The 21,401-nt window shown below is 38.7% G+C and overlaps 1 protein-coding gene across 3 annotated transcripts in view; it reads left to right on the top strand.

Annotated features, from left to right (window-relative positions):
• The window catches only part of nnt (nicotinamide nucleotide transhydrogenase), a 58,109-nt gene extending 36,977 nt beyond the window's left edge, over positions 1–21,132 (top strand). For all 3 annotated transcript variants that reach the window (XM_003216224.4, XM_008102818.3, XM_062972428.1), the window contains 6 exons: positions 606–785; positions 2,800–2,959; positions 6,123–6,204; positions 17,806–17,924; positions 18,338–18,453; positions 19,110–21,132. In XM_003216224.4, the coding sequence (XP_003216272.1) occupies positions 606–785; positions 2,800–2,959; positions 6,123–6,204; positions 17,806–17,924; positions 18,338–18,453; positions 19,110–19,256 (804 nt within the window). In that variant the 3' untranslated portion in view covers positions 19,257–21,132. The remainder of the gene's footprint in view (positions 1–605; positions 786–2,799; positions 2,960–6,122; positions 6,205–17,805; positions 17,925–18,337; positions 18,454–19,109) is intronic.
• The last annotated feature ends 269 nt before the right edge of the window (positions 21,133–21,401 follow it).

Genomic DNA, 21,401 nt, shown 5'->3' with positions numbered 1-21,401 from the left:
GGAATTGCAGAAGCATTTTCACTGGAACCATTTTTGTTGGCTTTGGACTTTGATGGTAGCGAGGGCAAACTTGGAGGACTGGGGAAACAGGACTGGCACATTTACACTGCACCGGTTTTACACCAGTTTAACTGCAATGGCTCAATGCAATGGAATAATGGAAGTTATCATTTTGCAAGCTCTTTAGCCTTCTTTTGTCAAAGAGAGCCGATGCCCCGCCGAATTACAACCCCTAGCATCCCATAGCATTGAGCACTGGCAGTTAGAGACTGCATTAATTCTGCAGTGTAGATGCACCCTGTCTCTTATCTCATTTAAAGAATTTGGAGACACTTCTGTAAAAGAACAGAACTTAGGCCCTGCAAAAGACTGGAACAGTGGTTCTCAACCTGTAAGTCCCCAAATGTTTTGGCCTTCAACTCCCAGAAATCCTAACAGGTGGTAAACTGGCTGGGATTTCTGGGAGTTGTAGGCCAAAACACTTGGGGACCCACAGGTTGAGAATCACTGGATTAGAAGTTATTCAGAAATGCTTTTAGCAAATGGACATACCTTCCCAGGAGCTTGCGTTTACAGCATTATTTTCCTTCCTTTCTGTTCTGCAGGGTGTGACACTCACAGCAGCCATTGGAGGGGCTGATATGCCAGTTGTTATTACTGTACTCAACAGTTACTCAGGCTGGGCACTGTGTGCTGAAGGGTTCCTCCTCAACAACAACTTGCTAACAATTGTGGGCGCTTTAATTGGTTCCTCTGGTGCCATCCTGTCATATATCATGTGTGTGGTAAGGATGTTGTGGAAACATGTCTTCCTGCTCAACTTGTTCAGCAGAGCAAATAATTCTTCATAAACTTACAAAAAAACTTCAGCTTGGTTTTCATATTAAGCTTTACCATTTTTTATTTTTAAATATACTGTGTCATAATTGAATTTTTATAAAAGCTAGAAGCCAATTGTAAGCTAAATTTTTAAGAAGTGGGTGGGGATACCAATTGAACTGTTTTGGTGGACTACTAAAAGCTTTTTTTGGATACCAACCATATGTGTGCCTATTGACTACAAACTTTATTTTCTGGAAATATGTCTTAGATGGGCTGCCAATGGCGCACTCAACTTTCCTGTTTAAGGAGCTCCATTGGCTGCCGTTTATTTTCCGAGCCCAATTCAAGGTGCAGGTTATCACCTACAAAGCCCTAAACGGTTTGGGACCCACCTACCTTCGTGACCACGTTTCCCCCTATGAACCTGCACGATCTCGTCTCTCGTTGGGGGAGGCCCTCCTCTCGCTCCCTCTCGCTCGCAGTCGTGCTTGGTGGGGACGAGAGAGAGGGCCTTCTCCGTCGTGGCCCCCCGGCTCTGGAACTCTCTACCCAGGGAGATCAGACAGGCCCCTACCCTCCTTACTTTTCGGAAGAGCCTGAAAATTTGGCTCTTCCAACAGTCCTTTGGCGACTGATCTCCATAGTAAGGATCGACCTGTTGCCTATTTTATCTTTATTGCATTCTAATTTTTAGCCGGCAATAGTCCCTTGTGCACGCCTTCCTCAGCACTTTAATGGGAACGATAGCTCTGGTATCTACCTCTCCCTGATGGTACTGACACAACTTGCAGTTTTGGCCCAGTCTCTTTTGGAGCCAACCCAAGATTTTATCATTATATTTATTGTATGTGACCTTATTTGTTTTATGATTTGTTTTATTGTCGATTGACTTGTTTTATTGCTATGTTTTTATATTGTCTGATGACTGGGCTTGGCCCCATGTAAGCCGCCCCGAGTCCCTTCGGGGAGATGGGGAAGGGTATAAAAATAAAATAATAATAATAATAATAATAATAATAATAATAATAATAATAATAATAATAATTTGCATACTATCGCTGGTCCATCGGCCACCACCTCTAGTTGAACTCTTTAAGGGAATACTAAATACTTTTTCTAGAAATGAACTTTTGTGGACTTATTTCCAGTATTTTTATCCCAGCTTTTTGACAAAGTAGGGAGCTCTAAAGCAGCCATACGAAACAATGAAATGAGAAATAAAATACATTGATATAAAATCTAGCCTGCAGCATAGTAGCATGCATTTAAAAAAATTTTGGGGTTTTTTTATTACACATTTCACAAGGGCAGTTCAAACAGCACGTTTTAATCGTTGTGGCAATTGTGGTTTTGAAATATACATTGATATGCCAAGAATACTACTGCAAAAAGCCAAAATATAGGTAACCTGTGTGTTTTCAAGCCTCCTGTCTCCCCCACAAATTTTATTAGGGTTACATTTTGATGGTCACTAGGTGGCAGCAAATTCACATGAATGAGTCTCTTAAAAAGATTATTGAGATAAAATCATTCTCATCTTTTGTTTTCTTCATTGTTGTTTTTTTTGTTAGTCTACACTAAATTCATCTTCCATATTTATAAACTATTATTAATTATTCCTTAGCATTTGATGTTCTTTCCATTCCCTCTTCGCTCAATATTTTCACATTTTGTATTCTCTTCTGTACTTTTCCCCTTGTATTTTGAAAATACGACATCTTTGATATCTTCCACTGCATTCAGGAAGAAGCATGTTCAGAATTGCTTGTTTTTATTAACTTCAGTATGAAACATTATGAGAAAGCAAAACCTGGAGTGGGATAAAGACAGACTACTTTGCTTTATGGAACAAGTATTGTAAACAGAGGAAAACATCTTGTGTCACCTAACTTTTGTTGGCTTTGCTGTTGGACTAACGCAAGTAATTTCATTTTTAAATGTCAATTTTGTTTTGTTTTCTTTCTTTCTCTCCCTCAGGCCATGAACCGTTCTCTTGCTAACGTGATCCTTGGTGGATATGGGACGACTTCAACAGCTGGTGGAAAACCCATGGAAATTACTGGCACTCATACAGAAGTGAATGTGGACAGTGCAGTGGAAATGATAAAGGAAGCCAATAATATTATCATCACGCCAGGTAAAATTGGACTGTTCACTTCAATGAATAATGGCCAGCGTTAGAGATCTAATTGCTCCTTATTCATTGCTCTGCATTGCTGCAAGACAACATAAATGCCCCCCTGCTCATCTTAACAGCCAGCAGCGACATCTGGTAAGGTAGATCTGAACTAAAACTTAGAGTCATTCCGATAACTAGATACCATACTGGAGATCCCAGTATTTATTTGTTGTTATTTATTTATGTATTTATTTCCGGCGGGAATGTAACGGCGCTCCATGCAGTCATGCTGGCCACGTGACCCTGGAGATGTCTATGGACAACGCCGGCTCTTCGGCTTAGAAATGGAGATGAGCACCAACTCCCAGAGTCAGTCACGACTGGACTTAACGTCAGGGGAAACCTTTACCTTTACCTTATGCATTCAGTTAATTTCTGACATATGGCGAATCTAAGGCAAACTCATCACAAGAGTTTCTTGGCAAGATTTGTTGATGCTTTTGCCTTCCACTGGAGCTTCAAAGAGTATGACTTGTCCAAAGTCACTCAATAGTTTTCCATGGCTGAGTGAGATCTGGACCATGGTGCCACATTGGCTCCTGTTCCTGGTATTACAGATATCAAGAATGAACCACTTGTACACTATTTCCTCATAATGTTTTTGATGTTTGCAAAGATAGTAACTCTGGTTCTTGTAACGGAAGATATTTCCGAGAATAGCAGCATGTCCTGTAACAACTAGTCAGCATAGTATAGCAGCTTGCATTCTTTTGGCATTATGCTACATCTTAGTTTTACATATTTTTTCTTGAGGAAGGTTATATTTTTAAAACTGCTCCTGTTTATTTTTGGCTCATCTTGTGTTAGTACAAAAAAAGTAGAAAATGGGTATAAAATCACATCTTGATTTTTGGTACTGCATCCAAAGAAGTGGCTTTATATCCATGAAAGCACATGCAAAAATAAAAACCTGTTATGTTTCAGGGTGCTTCCACATACATCCACTCTCTTCCTTCTTTTTTTATGGTTTTCTGTAATCTCTCATTTTTCACCTTGAAACCATGTACAAGCAGAAAAGGAAAAGAAATTGTAGCAGAATCTGTCTGTTTTTCATAAAAGAAGATAGGAAGATTTTGATGTATTGAGTCAAGACCTCTATATCCCAACAGCAAAGAGAAATAAAGCAGGCAAAGTGAAATTTTAAGAGTCATATATGATGAGCAGATTCAATGAAAGAGCAAAGTCAAGAATTGAAAGTGGGAGGAAGGCTGAACAGATTAACAACAAATGTTTGAACTCCTTGCCACTGGAAGGATTGCATTTCTGACACTTGTGTGCTCTGTGTGTTTGTTCTCTGTTGCCAGAATCATTGCTCATATGTTTACAAAACCCCTCATTGGAAAGTATGAAGGTTACACATTTCTTCCTACAAACTGGAAAAGGATGATTCCTTTGTCTCAGTTGCTTTGGTGCAACATAGAACTCCTAAAGACCTAGCCACATGTAAAGATTTGCATAGTATTTTAATATAAAAGAAAGTCATGGCATATGTTGGTACTTGGCTGCAAAGTGCATAATTAACATTGCATACAGAGCTGTGAAAAACTGTCTTGTTTTTTGGGCTTCAGCTTCCAGAATTCTATAGCCAGCTACCTAGGATGGGTTGGGGATTCTGTGAGATGGAGATCTCCGAAATTTCCATGTTTTCCTTTATATGCCTGATATACCTTTCTTATCCATCACATTTAGCGTCAGGATAATGAAGGAACCAGGCCAGTTCTGTTTTTCGGCAGAATGAGATTGCTTTTTCAAGCAGCAGATCATGGCTTTTCTGAAGGAGAAATGCATGTTTAGTTCCTTAGCTTATTGCTATTCTAATACTGCTTGCAATGGAGAATATTGGTTGCGGGATTTTTACCCCCATGGATCAAAATAATTGAAGTCCATATGTGTACGTAGGGTGCCATTTACTATTTTTGGGCTTCCCTTCAAGAAAGAGCATATCTCTATTCCTATCTTTCAAGCCTAGAGTATAGATTTTATGCCTAAATACAAGATCCTAGTTTGCAAGTAGTCCTTTGGACTCTGGAACTGAATAGAAAATTTTCAAACATAAACATTTCTATTCTCCTAACTCAGTTAACGTCTGGTTGAGCATGTTTGCTTAACTTATCTTTAGTAAAACTTAACAACTACGCTCTCATACTTTTACATTCTGCTTAAATATCTCAGGTATGAGCATCCCTTATCCATCAGGCTGAAATGCTTCAAAATCCAAAATTCTCTACATAAGTGCCTGGAATTGTGCCACCTTTTTTTCCTGATGGTTTAGTGTGCACAAATTTTGTTTCATGCACAAAATTATTAAAAATGTTTATACAATTATCTTCAGGCTACGTGCACTAAATGTATATGAAACATAAAGGATTTTGTGCTTAGACTTGGATCCCATCTCAAAGCCTAATATGCAAATACAGGTATAGTTTCACAAACAAAATCCAAAATGCTTTTGGTTCTAAGCATTTTAGATAAGGGTGTGTGTGTGTGCGCATATATGTCTGTATGTGTATTCATGCACATACACAGATATACATAAAGGTTGAGTATCCCTTATTTGAAGTATGCATAGCACATCCAGATGCAGTTTCCTTTATCTGAAAACTTGGGACTAGAAGGATTTTGGAATCTATGGTGATTAAGACCAGTGTTAATATGGTGTCTGTATTGTATTGTGGTCAGCAGTCTTAAGTACTGCATTTTGTTGCAATTGTATTTTCTGAGTGATCGTCAAGGCAGCACTAGTATGCAGAGCTGTAATCTGCTTGGGAGGTTGCCGATGCACGAATCTCTGAGCAATCTCCATCCAGGGCAATGGTTCTCAACCTGTGGGTCCTTAGGTGTTTTGGCCTACAACTCTCAGAAATCCCAGCCAGTTTACCAGCTGTTAGGATTTCTGGGAGTTGAAGGCCAAAACATCTGGGGGGCCACAGATTGAGAACCACTGATCTAGGGGAAGTTGTAGCTGGTGGACTCGTCAACTCTCATCCCAAACACTCCAAATAGAGATTCCACATGGACCTCCACCTCTAATGAGGAAGATGGATCCAAGAGTATTCCAAGCTAAAATTAAAAGCACTGCTGAAGCACTTTTACATCTGGCACTTTCCCCCTCTCTCCATAGGTTATGGGCTGTGTGCAGCAAAGGCTCAGTATCCAATTGCTGATTTAGTCAAAATGCTGTGTGAACAAGGCAAGAATGTTAGGTAAGTGAGTAACAGAAGAGGGAAACAATGCATGTTTTCCATCATACGGTCATCATTTGCTATGTGACTTATTATATTGGGAGGAAAATCACTCCTCTCCTTCATTATCTATAGTCAAGATACAGCAGCAGGGGTTGAAATCACATTGGCCCTGCCGATACTGTTAGATTTTGTAGCATTTTAACCTTAGCAAATTGCCTATACCTGTACCATATTCAAACAAAGGATGAAGTATGTGTTACTAACAAATATATTATTTTCCTGCTTGAGTTAAAATTTGCTGACTATTCTATGTGTAGATTGTAAACCATCTGGAGCAGGGTTCTGAGTGTATATCCTTTTGAGAAATGTCACAAACAGTGATAACAGTCAAGTCAGTGAAGCGTAGGAAGATAATCTTGGTAGAGATGAAAATTGACTCTGGAGAACTAATAGTCTACATAAGGTTTATTTTATGCTGACCTAGTTTCTCTTTGTTCTATTGCTGATTATTTTTTCAGATGAAGTGTGATCTTTAGTTCTATTTTATAATGATCTTCTCAGAGAACCAGAAAGTAGGGTGTCAACTTAAAAAAATGCTCTAAAACGGCAACTGTTGTTTCCAGCTTTATGCATTTCATTGCGTCTGCTGTGGTTTTCCCTTCGTTCCCTAGACTTGGACAGAAGTCTCCCAATTTTTTATGGAAAATGTCAAAAGTTAAAACTTCGCACAAACCCCCCCTCTGCTTTAGGCTAGTGATGTCATTTCTCCAAAAATGAATAGTAAATAAAAATGAAAGGCATATTTTCAAGGTTCTTTGTTAACCCTTTGGTTTGCACCATTGGTGGTTAAAGCATTTTTAGAAAAAAGGTACAAAGATTGTTTGACACTGAGGAAAAATGGGAAGAAGGATATGGAGAAGTAGGATGAATGCAGTAATTGTTTTACTTTTTAAAAAAAAAAATACCGTATTTGTCCTATTTCTCCATTTTATCTTCAGAATCCATTTTAGGATCATATGTGACTCACAGGTGAAAAAGAGGCTTGCTTTTGAGGTCATTTCATCACACATGATGTTGAAATAAATGGGAGGAGAACATAGAATTGGGGAAAGCTAGCTTCACACTGAATCATGAAGTTGAATCATGATTTATCATCACATTGAATCATCATACTCTAATTAGATTCATAAGATGGGATGTGTGATGGACAGGTTGCAGATATTTACTTTAGGCTTCTTCAGAACTAAACAATGGTTAATTCTCAAAATGTTGAGAGCCAGCCATTCATATTTTCCACCCCTAGGATTGTTAGAGGCAGTGACAGTGGCATACTGGCTTATGAGGAAATCCGGAGACCTCATGAGCTTGCTTATGTTTCTGCTTGTTCAATTTGCCTAATAAATATTAATATGCATTTTGATGTTTTCTTCTTGTTACTTAGCTTTTTGATATTAAAGCATATTTCATGCTGTCAATTGGGGTCCTCATTCTGCTGTACAAGACCTTTAAAGAACTCCGCTATAATTCAAGTCCATTCAAGTCTCAGTTTCTTGGGCTTAAGATAGGGTTGCTCAGTTTCAAGATCAGTTTCATGGGTTAGAATATTTTCTCTAGATTGCACATAGTTCAGTAGTGTTACCATGCAAGACTATTTATTCTGATGAGAAAAAGGTGCTGCAATGTGTGCCTAACGTCCCACTACCAGCTTCTACAATCAAAATGTAGTAAGAGAGATGGTGTGTGGTACTTATCTTTCCAATTACCATTGTTCTGTTTCTTCAAGTTGTTTTTGACTTATGGCACGTCTTAGACAAATCTATGACACAATTTTCCTTGCAAGATTTATTCAAAGGGACTTTGCTTTTGCCTTCTTCTGGGGGAGTGTGACAATTTTCTGATAATATTGTTTATCCTGCACAACTGCATCTTCTTTTACATGCCTATTCCTTCGTAATCTTCAGGCTCAGGGTTGTATGTTTTGGGCTCATTGTGCATGCGGGATATAGAAAGGCATAATTGCTCACCTCCCTTTTTAAATGAATACAAAAAGTTATTTCAAGTGCCAGAAATGCTTCAGTTTCCCATCTACCTTTCTAGATGTTGTAATTACTGTTCCATCTTCCAGTAATTAATTCAGTTTAACTGAATATGAATGCTGTTGTGGCAATACACACATAATTTTGGCAGGTAACTTGCAATGGGAGCATAGTTTTAATTAGAATTCAAGAGTGATCACTTTGCTATATTGGGACTGTAACCTTATAAACATTTACTTGATGGTTGGCAACATTAGGACTTTGTGTCTTGACTTTATACAGGAGAAATAGGAATGGAGCTTTTTGATGTAACTACATTAGATTTGAAAGCCCGTTTTGGCTACAGCAGTTACCTAGGAGGCTTTAATGAAAGAAATCTGTGTTTTCTGTTTGTGGGAAGTTGGGCCTTTCATCATGTTGTGGCGCGCCCATGGTGTTCATTGAGTGCAGCTGCTCGCCCTCTGCTTCCTGTAGGCTGATGGAGCCTCAGGACACCAGCACGCGCGCTCTCCAGATGTGGTGACACACTTGCACATCTGTGGCCGATAAATGCCAACACAGACATGTGATTGTCATCAGTGTATAATACCTGTGCTCTGCCAAGAAAAGCTGCATCTTATAGGCTGCTGTCCTGACAGCACACTTGATGCCTGCGATTTCAAGGCATTGTCATTCCGGTAACCCTTGCCCAGAGCCATAACATCCTCTGAGATTGAGCAAGATTTCATGCTGATGCTTCTACCAGAGACCTCTGATTCAGATGTAAAGGGCAGACTTTGTGGGTGGGAGACCTGAGTGTCTGAATTATTAAGATGGCTTTTTTATCACCAGTGTGAGGCAGCAGTTTAAAAGCCAATGCAATTCTAGGATGCATCAATAGGAGTATAGTGTCTAGACCAGACATGGGCAAACTTTGGCCCTCCATGTGTTTTGGACTTCAACTCCCTGAATTCCTAACAGCCATAGGAATTCTGGAAGTAGAAATCCAAAACACCTGGAGGGCCAAAGTTTGCCCATGTCTGGTCTAGATGGAGGGGAATAATAGTCCTACTTTACTCTGTTTTGAATATTTCATCCAGAGAAGAGAAAGTTGAGAGGGGAGAACGACATAACAATATTTGAATATTTGAAAGGATATCATCTTGAGGCAAGGGAAGCTTGTTTTCTGCTGCTCTAGAGGGTAGGACAAGGAGCAATAGATTCAAATTACAGGAAAAAAGATTCCACCTAAACATTATGAAGAAATTCCAGATGGTAGGAGCTGTTCGGTAGTGGAAGATGCTGCCTTGGAGCGTTGTGGAGTCTCCTTCTCTGGAGGTTTTTGAGCGAAGGCCGGATTGCCAGGAGTGCTTTGATTGTGTCTTCCTGTATGGCTGGTGCTTCGACTGAAGTGCTCTTGTGGTCTCTTCCAACTCTATGATTCTAGCAACTTGCATCTGTAATGCAGTAATAAAATTAGGCCAGAAAGTATACCTGCTAAGATTTCAATTATCTCCCACCGTCTTACTCTATATCTTGAAGATGGGCAAGGGACGATACTTGAAGGAGAAACCATAACAGCTGGTAAACTGACTGGGTTTTCTGGGGACTCACAGGTTGAGAACCATTGATCTACATAAATGGGGGATGGGCCCTTCGTCTGAAATCTAATTTTTCTGTGTGTTTGGGGGAGACATTTTTTGGGTGGAGAATGAAGTAGGAGGTGAAGTAGATCCTAAATCACTCACTCTCCCTATATGGTGAGTAGGCTTATTGAAAATCTGTTCATAATGTAAACCTTTTGTGTCCCCGTGTGGTTGGATGGTAGAACAGAAAAAGAGATCTAAATTTGCTCAAGACTGGTAGTTTCTCACTTCTTATGCTAAACCTAAATACTTTCAATAAGAAATTTAACTTTCATATGAGTGGGTTTCATTCCTTCTCCAAGCCTAAGCAATATTAATAGAAACTGCTCAACTATCCCGCAGTGACCTTTAGCTATCTTTTTATATAAAACTACCAAACCATTTGGCAAGCAGAAAATTAGTACATTAACTCAGCCATACAGCTAGAAGTAGAATAAAAAAGAGGTTGGAAAAGCTGTGATAATTTTTTTTTACAACTCTCAGACTCTCCTAGCAAACATGGCTGGGGTGTCAGGTTAGAAAGAGCAATCTGCCTATTAATAGCAGCATTTTCTATTCTCATTTCTGTGGATAAGTATTTCTGGAGAGCAGTAGCATCATTTCTCCATCACGCTGATTACATGGCAACTGAGGTTTGAACTAAGGCCTCCCAAGACCCATGTTGGCTTGGCTGCATTGGCTCTATTAGGTTACCGATGGCTCTTAATTTATGGTTCACTTTTGATGTGTAAAACCCAGCCTTAATCTAAACTGTCTACACTGATTTTAATGTCCTTCACATAGTGTTATATGTTTTGTTTGAAACGCTGAGATGTTTCAGTAACACAGCCTACTAAATGCCACTTTAGATTTAGAATTTATGTAACAGTTTGAGAATATGTGAAACCAGTAATATCACAAACATAGTTTTCCCCTAGTGCTTAACTGCAGAATGTAAATATGCCCTATTCGACAAAGGCAAAAGATAAACACCACAAACCCTGTAAGTCAAAGGTTTAGTGCCTTACAGCCTGAGAGCCCAATATAATTAACAACTGTTTGTATCACTCCTGCTTTTGCCAAGCCCTCCAACATGCATTTCTATTTGGGTGTATCTATTTCAGGACTATGCCTGACTCTAGAAGGAACTGTGAATTTTCCCCAGTTTTCTTCCTTTCAAGTTTGGGTGCTGCACACAAAAAGTGGCAAATTCTTGGTGGTTATATTATTTATACAAAGTCTCCCATTTTTCTGCTGCGTGACACCCAAGTTGGCTTGGCAGCTCAGCCAATACTGTGTGTTTCTTCATGTTTCTTTTCATTCTTCTGGCCATGACTCCCTGATGTACTTTCCTGCTGCTCTACACCAGAATCAGTGATCCCTACTTCCTCCTGCAACTGCCCATATAAAGGTCTGGGAGACCTTCTGGAGCAGTTTTTTGGCAACAGTCTATGGGAGAGGAAGAAAGTCCAGCGATAGAAAAGTCGGTGAAAGAACCACCATTGAAAAGGCAAAAAATGCTAGTTACATTAATGTTGAAAGGAAAGGGGTATTTATTACACTGACATTGATTTCAACTTGATGTTCAAATTTATGTTACAGCTTGAGAATGAAGGAAACAAATGCATTAATTTAGGCAGGTTACGTTTTACCAACTGAAAGATAAAATAATATTGAAAACTATTATTAGTTGGAAAAAAACAAAGCTATATATTTGTGAATATAATCAATAAGCCAGAGCATGTCTCCCCTCAAAAAACAATTCTCAAAATGTGTTCTCTTAAATAGGAAGTCCAAGGGAGCCTTTTATTGAAAGCTACATTTTTTTTATTCCATCAGGGCCTAGTTCTACCTTAGAAGAACCAGGTTATCAAGCATGCTACTGAATAATCTGTATCGCTTGTAAATTATGATACCTGATATGTGCCTAAAAATGCATGAGGAATGAGCAAAATTAATGTTTTGAGATTACTCATCAACAGTGTCCTTGTTCTTCCAGGACTCTTATATTATTGATTTGGGGATGCGGGGGGGGGGGGGGACTCTCTATGGTAGCTTTTCTATTTGTGAACACCCCTTTTTGCAGTTATCCTCAGTGTTGCTGTTCCTTTCAGATCCATTCTTTAAGAAGGTTTCTACATAGACCTAGGAGAGAAAAAGAAATGTATGTTAGAAAAGGAAAAAGTATCACTAGGTCATTTGGAATGCATTATATCCTCCTCTTAGCAAGGAGCTGCTGACCTAAAGGCTTTTAGAGAGAAAAAGAATTAGATAACACTGGTCAAGACACATTTTGGTGCCTCAAATGTTAGCCCTGTTCCTAGGTACTGTATATTTGATCTGCTAATTCCAAATATGTCACCACTTTTCTCCTGTTGGCTGTATTTTTTGAGATACAGAACATTTGCTCATCTTTAGAAAATCATGATAACCATATCTAAGAAATTAGAGCTGATGCAGTCTGTCCAATACAATTTTCTGAATCAGTGCCCCCAAAAAACCAAAAAAAGGCATAAAAACCAAGACACTAATAAATTGTTGTTGGGCTGTGTAATTATTTGTAATTGTATCTGGATGGGGGTCCTGGATGGTTTTACAAATCAGTTTTAGTTTGGATTATAACAGAGGTGTGTGGTGGTAAAGGAGACAAACTGGGAGTAGTAGTGGAGTAGAGATACTGCCCATGTGTATTTTCATCCTATAACGATCTTGTATCAAGGAATCTATCTTTATTCTTCCTCTCTAGGTTCGGAAGGGCTTGTGCGGATCCTCCCCAAAGTGTCAGACTAACATTTGTTTATTTATTTATTAGAGCATTTCTACCTCGCCCTTCTCACTCACAAAGGGAACTCAGGGTGGCTTACAATATAAACACATATATAAAACAATTCAAAATACATTTCAATTCAATTTAAATTAATTACATTAAAATAGTCATAAAAATACATATGAATATACATTCTTCCCAACTTCCCTCTCCTCTTGTGGGGTATGTGGGCAAGAGGTTGGAAGCATTCACTTCCTTGTTTAACCTTATAGTTTATATGTTGAAACCATGAACTGTGGTTAACTTGCCTTTTTTCAATAAACCAGTCTTTAAAATAACCAGAGTTCGTGATTTAGGGAAATTGGAAAGAAGTTAATCAGAGAGTGAATGATTCTACTCTTCTTGGGCATGTGTTTTTTGGGGGGGGGGGGGGGGAGAGGAGAATGTTAAGCTTGAGACTCATCCTGAGCATGGAAAGAAGCTAAGAATCCAGGCAGAATTGGTGATCCAAACAGGCAATAGGTAATATTCCTGGAATCGAAGTAAAACCTGACCAAACTAGCAGCATGCAAACCCACCTTTCTTCCCATGAGTACCTCATTCCTTTCAAATATATCTTCAAAAGGATAATGGGTCAGAACTAACTGAAAGAGTGTCACTGGCCCAAGATGTTTCAGTGAGTTTCATGGCTGATGGGGTGGGGGCTTGAAACAAGCTCTTCAAGATATGTGATATGTATATGAGTTCACGTTTTGCCTGGAAGGGCAATATAAAATATTTTAAATGACTAAATCAATGTAAATCATATGCAGGTTTTCTTTAAACTCACATATTACTAAAATTCAAGTCCTGAACATGGATGCAGCGACTTCAACATAGCTACAGATTAAGCAAAGCCAGGTTTCTTTTCTATCTAACAGCCTGACGTTGAGAAGTTTCACTTGTGTGTCCCACGCTGCCCAACTGGAGTGCAGCCAACATTTTCATTGTATAAAGCTGGAAAGAATATGCTTTTACTGCCCTGGCTCGATAGATGTTCATGCACCCAGCCTGCCTCGGAATCTGTTGGCTATAATTTAATTAATAATCTATGTGTGCATGGCGCTTCTTGCAGCCTTTGCCAAAAGTACGGAGAGACATGTGAGCCTAGGAAGCTACATCTGCTTGATGTCTATCTCTGCTTACTCAACAGCATCTCAGAGAACATAGAAACTCACTATATAACATGCTTCACTAGCTCCTCTGCCTTTTATCCGAGTGCATGCAATCACTTTCCATTTTCAGTGTGCTCACTGCTTCCCTAAAACACACTTTTCCTACTGTGTCTTGAATATGATTTGAATTAAAGAACGTACATTAGAGTGCTGTTTTATTTGGAGAACATGAAAATCACAGCTAGGGATAGAGATAAGAAATGATATAAGTGTTTTGGGTTTTGTAGCTGGCAATGGCTCAAACCAGTTCTCTTTTCATTTGCGGGAAGTAGAATTAAGGTTAACAGAGTAAGTTCACACTAGTGTGCAAATCAGACATGGGAGCTGGTCCACAATCCATGTTGGTCTACTTACAATTAAGGAATGTATTTGCAATGACCGTATTTCTCCTAGAATAGGTTTACAATCCAGAATTTGTTGCACCTGTACTGGTGTCAGTGGGTCAACCAGAAAAATAGTTTGGATGAGCACACACCATAAATGCAGCTACACTGTAGAAGTAATGCAGTTTGACACCACTTTAACTGCTGTGGAATCCTGGGAGTTGTAATTTTACAAGATTGTTAGCCTTCTGTGTTAAAGAATGCAGAACCAGGGCTATTAAAGTGGTGTCAAATTGCAGTATTTCTACACTGTAGATGCACCCCAGGGCAGCTTTGGTGCTGTGCTTCAACCATATATGTGTTTTAGTTGTTTGAGTTAGTGGAAAGTTAGTGCAAGATTTTTTTAAAATCCTCTGTGTTTCCCAGATTTTGGAAAAGTGACATGTTACTATAACTCCCGGAATCTTGGGAATTATTGATGTTTTAATCCAAAAATTAAGAGAGAGTGTGGTATAGTAGTTTGAGTACTGGGCTATGACTCTAGAGACTTGATTTTGAATCCTAGTTCAACCATGGAGTCTAGGGCAAATTACACTTTATTTTATATACATATGCATACATATACTTTTTGTGTTGGGTGCTACAGTCCACAGTGGTGGTATGAAACATGAACTCCTTCAGATGCTATTGAATTGCACTTGTGTTTGCTCATCCAATCTAATTTACCATAAATCAGAAATGACTTGAAAGCACACAACAACAATCATCCAAAGGTACATTTTCCAAGCTTTTTTGCCCTCTGCCCTTTCTCTCTCATTTAGGCTGTTATGAAGAGCAATGCAATTAACTCAGAAGTCTGGCAACATTTCTCTTAAGGTCCAGCATTGACAATCAGTGCATATATGTGTGTGTGTGTGCCAGAGAATGTGAGCATCTGATCATTTGTGCTTCTAGAGAAATGAGTAACATCCAAATCTGAACTGTAATAAACATTGCTTAAGTATAACTTCATCTCTTGTCTGGGTTCTCACACAGACTTCAGTGTACAAGGTCTCCTAAAAGCTATTGTGTTTCAATGTGGTTTCTGGAAAGCATAGGTAATGTTTCACATGGCTTGAATTACACAGTGGCTGGCTGGTTGAAACATTAAGCTTCTTAATATTTTGTCCTATTTGTTTTGCTGTTGTATATCTGATTCTACATCTGGTCTCTGCTAGAAGGATTGCAAATATTTCCCTCTATGAAATATACTCGGGGCTGTGTGCAGTTTTGCAGATGTGCTTCACAAGTTTTTTTTAAAAAAATTCTGTTTTTCTCAGCCTTTTCTTTATCCTTCTTGCATCTTTATAGGTTTCTAGATCTTGTATTTGTATTTGTTTTTAACGTAATCATAAGTTAGTTGTTACTTTCAATCAAAAACCAGAGAAATGCCTGCTCAACTCATTTGGCTCATGAGAAGTATATACACATAATTATAAGGCAATCTGTTCATTAAATGTGATGTCTATGCTTATACTCCTTTGACATTTGCATAGCATAACTACTGATAGATGAATTAAAACAAATTTAATTGCCTAAATTCCAACTGTTAGTCCAAAGTGGAGTCAGTCCATTGAATCAATAAGATTTATGTGTTGGCTCAATAGGATTTAACACAATGGCATTTAGCAATTGTTTCACTGTTCCTACTCTAGTTGGGAGCACCATTAGATTTAAACAACTGTTTATGGCTAGCAAATATTGCATAAGGTCATATGGGTTATATAAGGAACTCATTTTGTGTGTGTGTTGTGTCTGCCTTCAAGTCGCTTTGAATTAGATGACCCCCATTGCATGGTTTTCTTGGCAGGATTTGTTCAGAAAGGGCTTGCAATGGCTCTCCTGTGAGGTTGAGAGAGAGTGACTTGCCCATTGGGTTCTTGTGGCTGAGAAGGGTTTGAACCTAGTTCAATATTAAAACCAAAACACCATGTTGGCTCAAGGATCAGAGTAGCTTCTTTATTATATCACTTCATTTAATGTTTCTCGAATGTAGGCCAGGGATTTCCAGGAACAGAAGGTAAAGCTTTTGAAAAACATGTTTTTAATGGCCCAGAACAGTTAATTAAGTAAATGTGCTATGGTCTTTCTCCTTGTCCCTGCTTTTCCTGTCACAGGTTTAATCTCTTCAGCGGTTTTATGGCAAGAATCACCCCCATTAGCGTGATAACATCAGGAGTTCATTCTCTGTGTATTTGAGGTCTGATCCAGGAATCCTTGCTCTTTGGACCAGAGCTCGGTTCTGAAGAAAATCTGTGTCATGTTGAATTCTTGTTGGGATTGCTTTTTTCTTTTACAGCAAATGTTTAGCCTGAAGGTGTTTGAGAAAAGCTCTTTGTGGTCAGTTGCTTTTCAAATCCAGCTGTGAATTATATTCCTTTTGTCCTAGTTACTGTGATGTGTGTGTTTTGTGGCCCTGACTCTGATCTATTACAGCAGTGGTTCTCAACCTGTGGGTTCCCAGATATTTTGGCCTTCAAACCCCCCCCCCCCTCCCCCAAAATCCCAACAGATGGTAAACTGGGATTTCTGGGAGTTGGCCAAAACACCTGGGGACCCACAGGTTGAGAACCACTGTATTACTGCCTTACCTGATATTTTAATAGGTTTCACACATTGCAAATTGTGATGGTACTTGTAACATAGAAGTTCAGTGGTAGCTGTGGTGGTCATTTATTAAATACATTGCACTCCATTTTCTGCATACTGTTTAAACATGCAACTACTTACATCTCAGTCAGCCATGTAATTGTGTGAGAGGACGCAGGAAAAGATGAAAGGCCTAACTTAAGCAGACTGGTTTTCCTGAATAATCAACTTGTGGTTGACTGTAGGAACTCCATAAGCACAACTCAAGTTCAATAGTCCTCTCTTGTAACTGTTCTCCAGAAACTTGTATTTGGAAGCATTATTGCTCTGATTTTGGATGAAGAATGGAGTTATCCACTCATGGCCATCAGTTCAGTAATCATATTCTGCATGGTTGTGTCTAATCTTTTAAAGTCATCAACGCTCATGGTAGGATTGCCTGGTAAACAATCAGGGCTCCTGTACATTTAATAGTTATGTAGAAGACAGATTCTCAGCAGATGTTGCTTATCTGGCATGCTTCACTTAATAATAACAACAACTTTATTTTTGTATCCCGCCACCATCTCCCCGCGAGGACTCGGGCGGCTTACATCCTGAATTTCTCTCTTTCATGCAACAATTAAAAGACATCTTCACTTGGCAACCCTAACCTAGCGGCCTTCATTTTTTGTGATGACAAATTTTGTAGTAAGCATCTCACTGTGTGATGTATTTTTGTTTGTTCTGAACCGTTCACCATTACTTGTCATATAGTAGGGAATAATGTTAGTTCTTTGAGTTATATGTTCTTGGAGATACTTTTGGAGAGAAGAAAGCAGAATTCAATGGATGAAGGGTTAAATTGGGACTTTGAAAACCTTCATTCTCATCCTTACTTTTATGACGTGTTAGGCAAAATCTTCTCCCAGCTTATATCTCTCATATTTGAAATTATAGTGTGATGTATTTTTGGTTGATTAATTCAAAGAATTTAAAATAGTTCTGATGCTTTGTATGTATTTTATCATAAATGTTTCCACCACTTCTTAATCGCACTGTCCTTAGGTTTGGTATTCATCCTGTGGCTGGCCGTATGCCTGGACAACTAAATGTACTTCTTGCAGAAGCTGGTGTACCATATGATATTGTTCTAGAAATGGATGAGATTAACCATGACTTTCCAGGTAAGAAATATATGAGGCTCTGTTTTTACTTTAGTCTGATTGCTTCTCCCTAAAAACGAATTAACATTGCCCTCAGTGTGATTATAGTGTTGGATCTGGTAACTTATATTCCAACTGTTCTTATTGAAAGGCATTCTTATCAGTTTTTTTCCCCAAGTACATCTTTTGATACTCATATTTTCATCCTGTTCTCCATCAGTTTTTAAGCTTTGAGGGGAAGAAAACCTGTCTTAACTGCTTCCAAGAATTGGTTTGGGGCGGGCTGGCTCTGACAGTTTATAGCTTTTAGTGGAAATTGTAGGCAATGTTTAAGGTATCCGCATATTGTAAGCTGCTAACAATTGAAACCTGAGTTTTCCTCATAATTCAGCGTTTGCTTGTGTGGTCTCTTTCCCCTTGCATTTTTACTGCAGCAACGGATCTGGTCCTTGTTATCGGAGCAAACGACACAGTTAATTCAGCTGCTCAGGAAGATCCAAACTCGATCATTGCAGGAATGCCAGTTCTTGAAGTCTGGAAGGCCAAGCAGGTGTGTGAAGAAACGTGGTAGAAATATTAGCCTGTTGAATGTGGTCAGCATTTGCTCCAGTCACTGGGGTTAGGGGCACAGGACCGTCATGAATGTGAAAAAACACAAATAAAAAAATTACTATTTTTTTTAACTTGAGTGTACATCTCTTTAGGAATTTCCAGGTTTTCCAGCCCAGCTCTAAAGTCACCTTCTTCTGGAAAGTGACCACAGAATGCATTGGAGACCTAGAGATTACTGGAGAGATATTCTCTCTAAAAATCTCTAGGTCCTCCAGCATGATTGGAAGAAGTTGGCCATAGAGTCACATTGGAGGACCTAGAAGGTCCTAGGGAGAACATTTTATACCAATGGTTCCCAACCTTTGGGCCTCCAGGTGTTTTGGACTTCAGCTCCCACAGTTCCTAACAGCTGGTAATCTGGCTGGGATTTTTGGGAGTTGAAGTCCAAAATACCTGGAGACCCAAATTGGGAACAACTGTTTTATATCAAATCCATGAATAATTGAACCTTCAAAAGTCAAACCACAAATGTAGAGGGACGATTGTTCTTATAAGCTATTGCATTATTTTCTTAACAAGTCATTGTTTGTTTTTGATCAGTTGTTTTTGTTTGTTTGTTTATTTGCTCTACCTAAAATGGCCTTTTCATTTCAGGTGATTGTCATGAAGAGGTCTCTGGGTGTTGGCTATGCCGCGGTGGACAATCCCATCTTTTACAAGCCCAACACTGCCATGCTCTTGGGAGATGCAAAGAAGACCTGCGATGCCCTGCAGGCCAAAGTGAGGGAGTCCTCCCAGTAATACATTCCTCTTGTTGAAAGCTGTCCTTTGGCCAGTGTGAACAAAGATTCTACAAGCGTTGCATACAGCAGAATTAAGAGTCAAGGGTTAGAGCATATTCATGAATTGACGGTTTAGAAAAAAACAACAACATTAGGGTCCAGATATACAGTGAACATTTATGTAGGAATGTAACAAAACAAACCTTGAATTGACCTCTCATGGTGGGCGGTGGAAGCAGGCGGAACCTGGAATAAGTATCTCTGAAAGAGAACATTTTAGAGGATTTTTCTCCCCTTTGTAGCCACGCGTGTATTACAATGACACTCAGGAATTTTGGGGATCTGTCCATTTAGTGTGAAATGAAACATAAGGGAAACATGCATACGAGCAGGGCAGCTGCTGCCATTTACAAAAAACACATTCATTGGCTTCAATTCTTGCAGTGGTTCCAAGTATATACAGAATTCAGCTGATCTCTCATTTACTAGATCTTGGACTCCTTACCGGATATTTAAAATTTTGACTGGGTTTTTACTTGCGACCTTTTAAACAGATTCCCCCTCCCAGCTTTCGAAATGTGTTTTTGATACGTCCGTAAATCAACCTGTTTGAGATGCTGGAAATGGGCATGTCTTTTGTCCAATGTACTTCAAATGCTGGAAAACGAGAAGAAATTCCAGAATATTTGGAATACTTTTTAACATTAATGAAGTATGCTAGTAAAGATTAGGAATCCAATAAGCTTCAGGAAAAAAGAGATTTTGGTTACTGGTCTTCCTTTTAATTGAATGAAGAGAACTATTGAAACTATAGTTTAATGGTAAATATAAGGGTGTTTTTAAAACTGGCTTCCAGTGCAGCTTTGACTATGTTTAGTTTACTTGAGTGGAACTCAATGTTTGACTAATAAAATGCATTTGTCATGTTTGCATAATGATGTAGCAACCGTCCGTCGTGACAGAGGCAAAATAAATAGCTGTACTTGTGTTAGAAAGCCTTAACATCTGGGCAAGACAGACTACTACGAAGCGAGTTAAACTTAGCCCATCTTGACTGTTTATAAATCCTGATTTTTATCATCATGCTTATCATGACCTTCTAATTTAATAGCAGATGGAAATTGTGTCCATATAGCTACCTCCTGTTTTTGTATGTTGTGGGGCTCCATACAGTGAACATCAAGAGATGGCGGTGGGATGAATCTTAACTATGAGCTTTCTCATCGTTTGTTGATATCCCATTTGTTTTCGTGGGATTTCCATAGGTGAAAGTCCATGAATGATTATCCTCTGTGTTTATTTTTTTAAAGAAAGCTATCATTTTAAAGTAATTTACAGAAAAGGGTCTTTTAAACATTGAGAGGTTGTTTTGCTGCATAAGAGTACTTGAGCAACATTTAATATTTTGGGGCAGCTATGCTTTGGTAGGACCCAACAAGAGCATTAGTTTCATAGCATTGGTACCATATACAGGCTGCATAGTATGTGTATGTATGTATGTATGTATGTGTATATATATATATATATATATATATATATGTATATATGTATGTGTATGTGTGTGTGTATATATATATATATACACACACACACACACACACACTCACACACACACACACACTATATGTATATATGCAGGTCGTATAGTATGAACACTATACAGCCTACATATCAACCAAGCCAGTAGGAGGCACGTCAACAGTTAGCTTTGGATTGTGTAATGCTGCCTTAAAGCCGTAAGGCCCAGCTTGTTTAGAATACTTTCTCCTTTTTAATTTGGATACATATGCAGTTTGTAAGTGGACCAGAAGTACCATTGTTAATGCTAGAAATGTGTTTATATTACAGGACATGAGAGAATTATTTAAAAAATGCAAATAAAAAAGTGAACCAAATACCAAGTCTTTTTTGCTGAATTCTCCAAATACTTGTTTTTCTTAGTTCTAAAACACGGATTTAAGATTTATGGGAACGATGTGCTAATTTGCATATTTTGTATCCAGCTTCTTTACATATTACTTTTATTATTGATAACTTGCACCAATCTTCAAAATACGCACGTATACTCTTAGCAATAATCACAGTTACTGATAAACAACAGATTTGGGACTTTTCAAAACTCACCCCATTGTTCAGAGGTTTTGCCATCATATTATTTTATTAT

Source organism: Anolis carolinensis, chromosome 2 (genome assembly GCF_035594765.1).
Source record: "Anolis carolinensis isolate JA03-04 chromosome 2, rAnoCar3.1.pri, whole genome shotgun sequence".
NCBI classification, from domain to species: domain Eukaryota; kingdom Metazoa; phylum Chordata; class Lepidosauria; order Squamata; family Dactyloidae; genus Anolis; species Anolis carolinensis.
The sequence above is the reverse complement of the archived record's forward strand: the minus strand, read 5'-3'. Positions and strand labels throughout refer to the sequence as shown.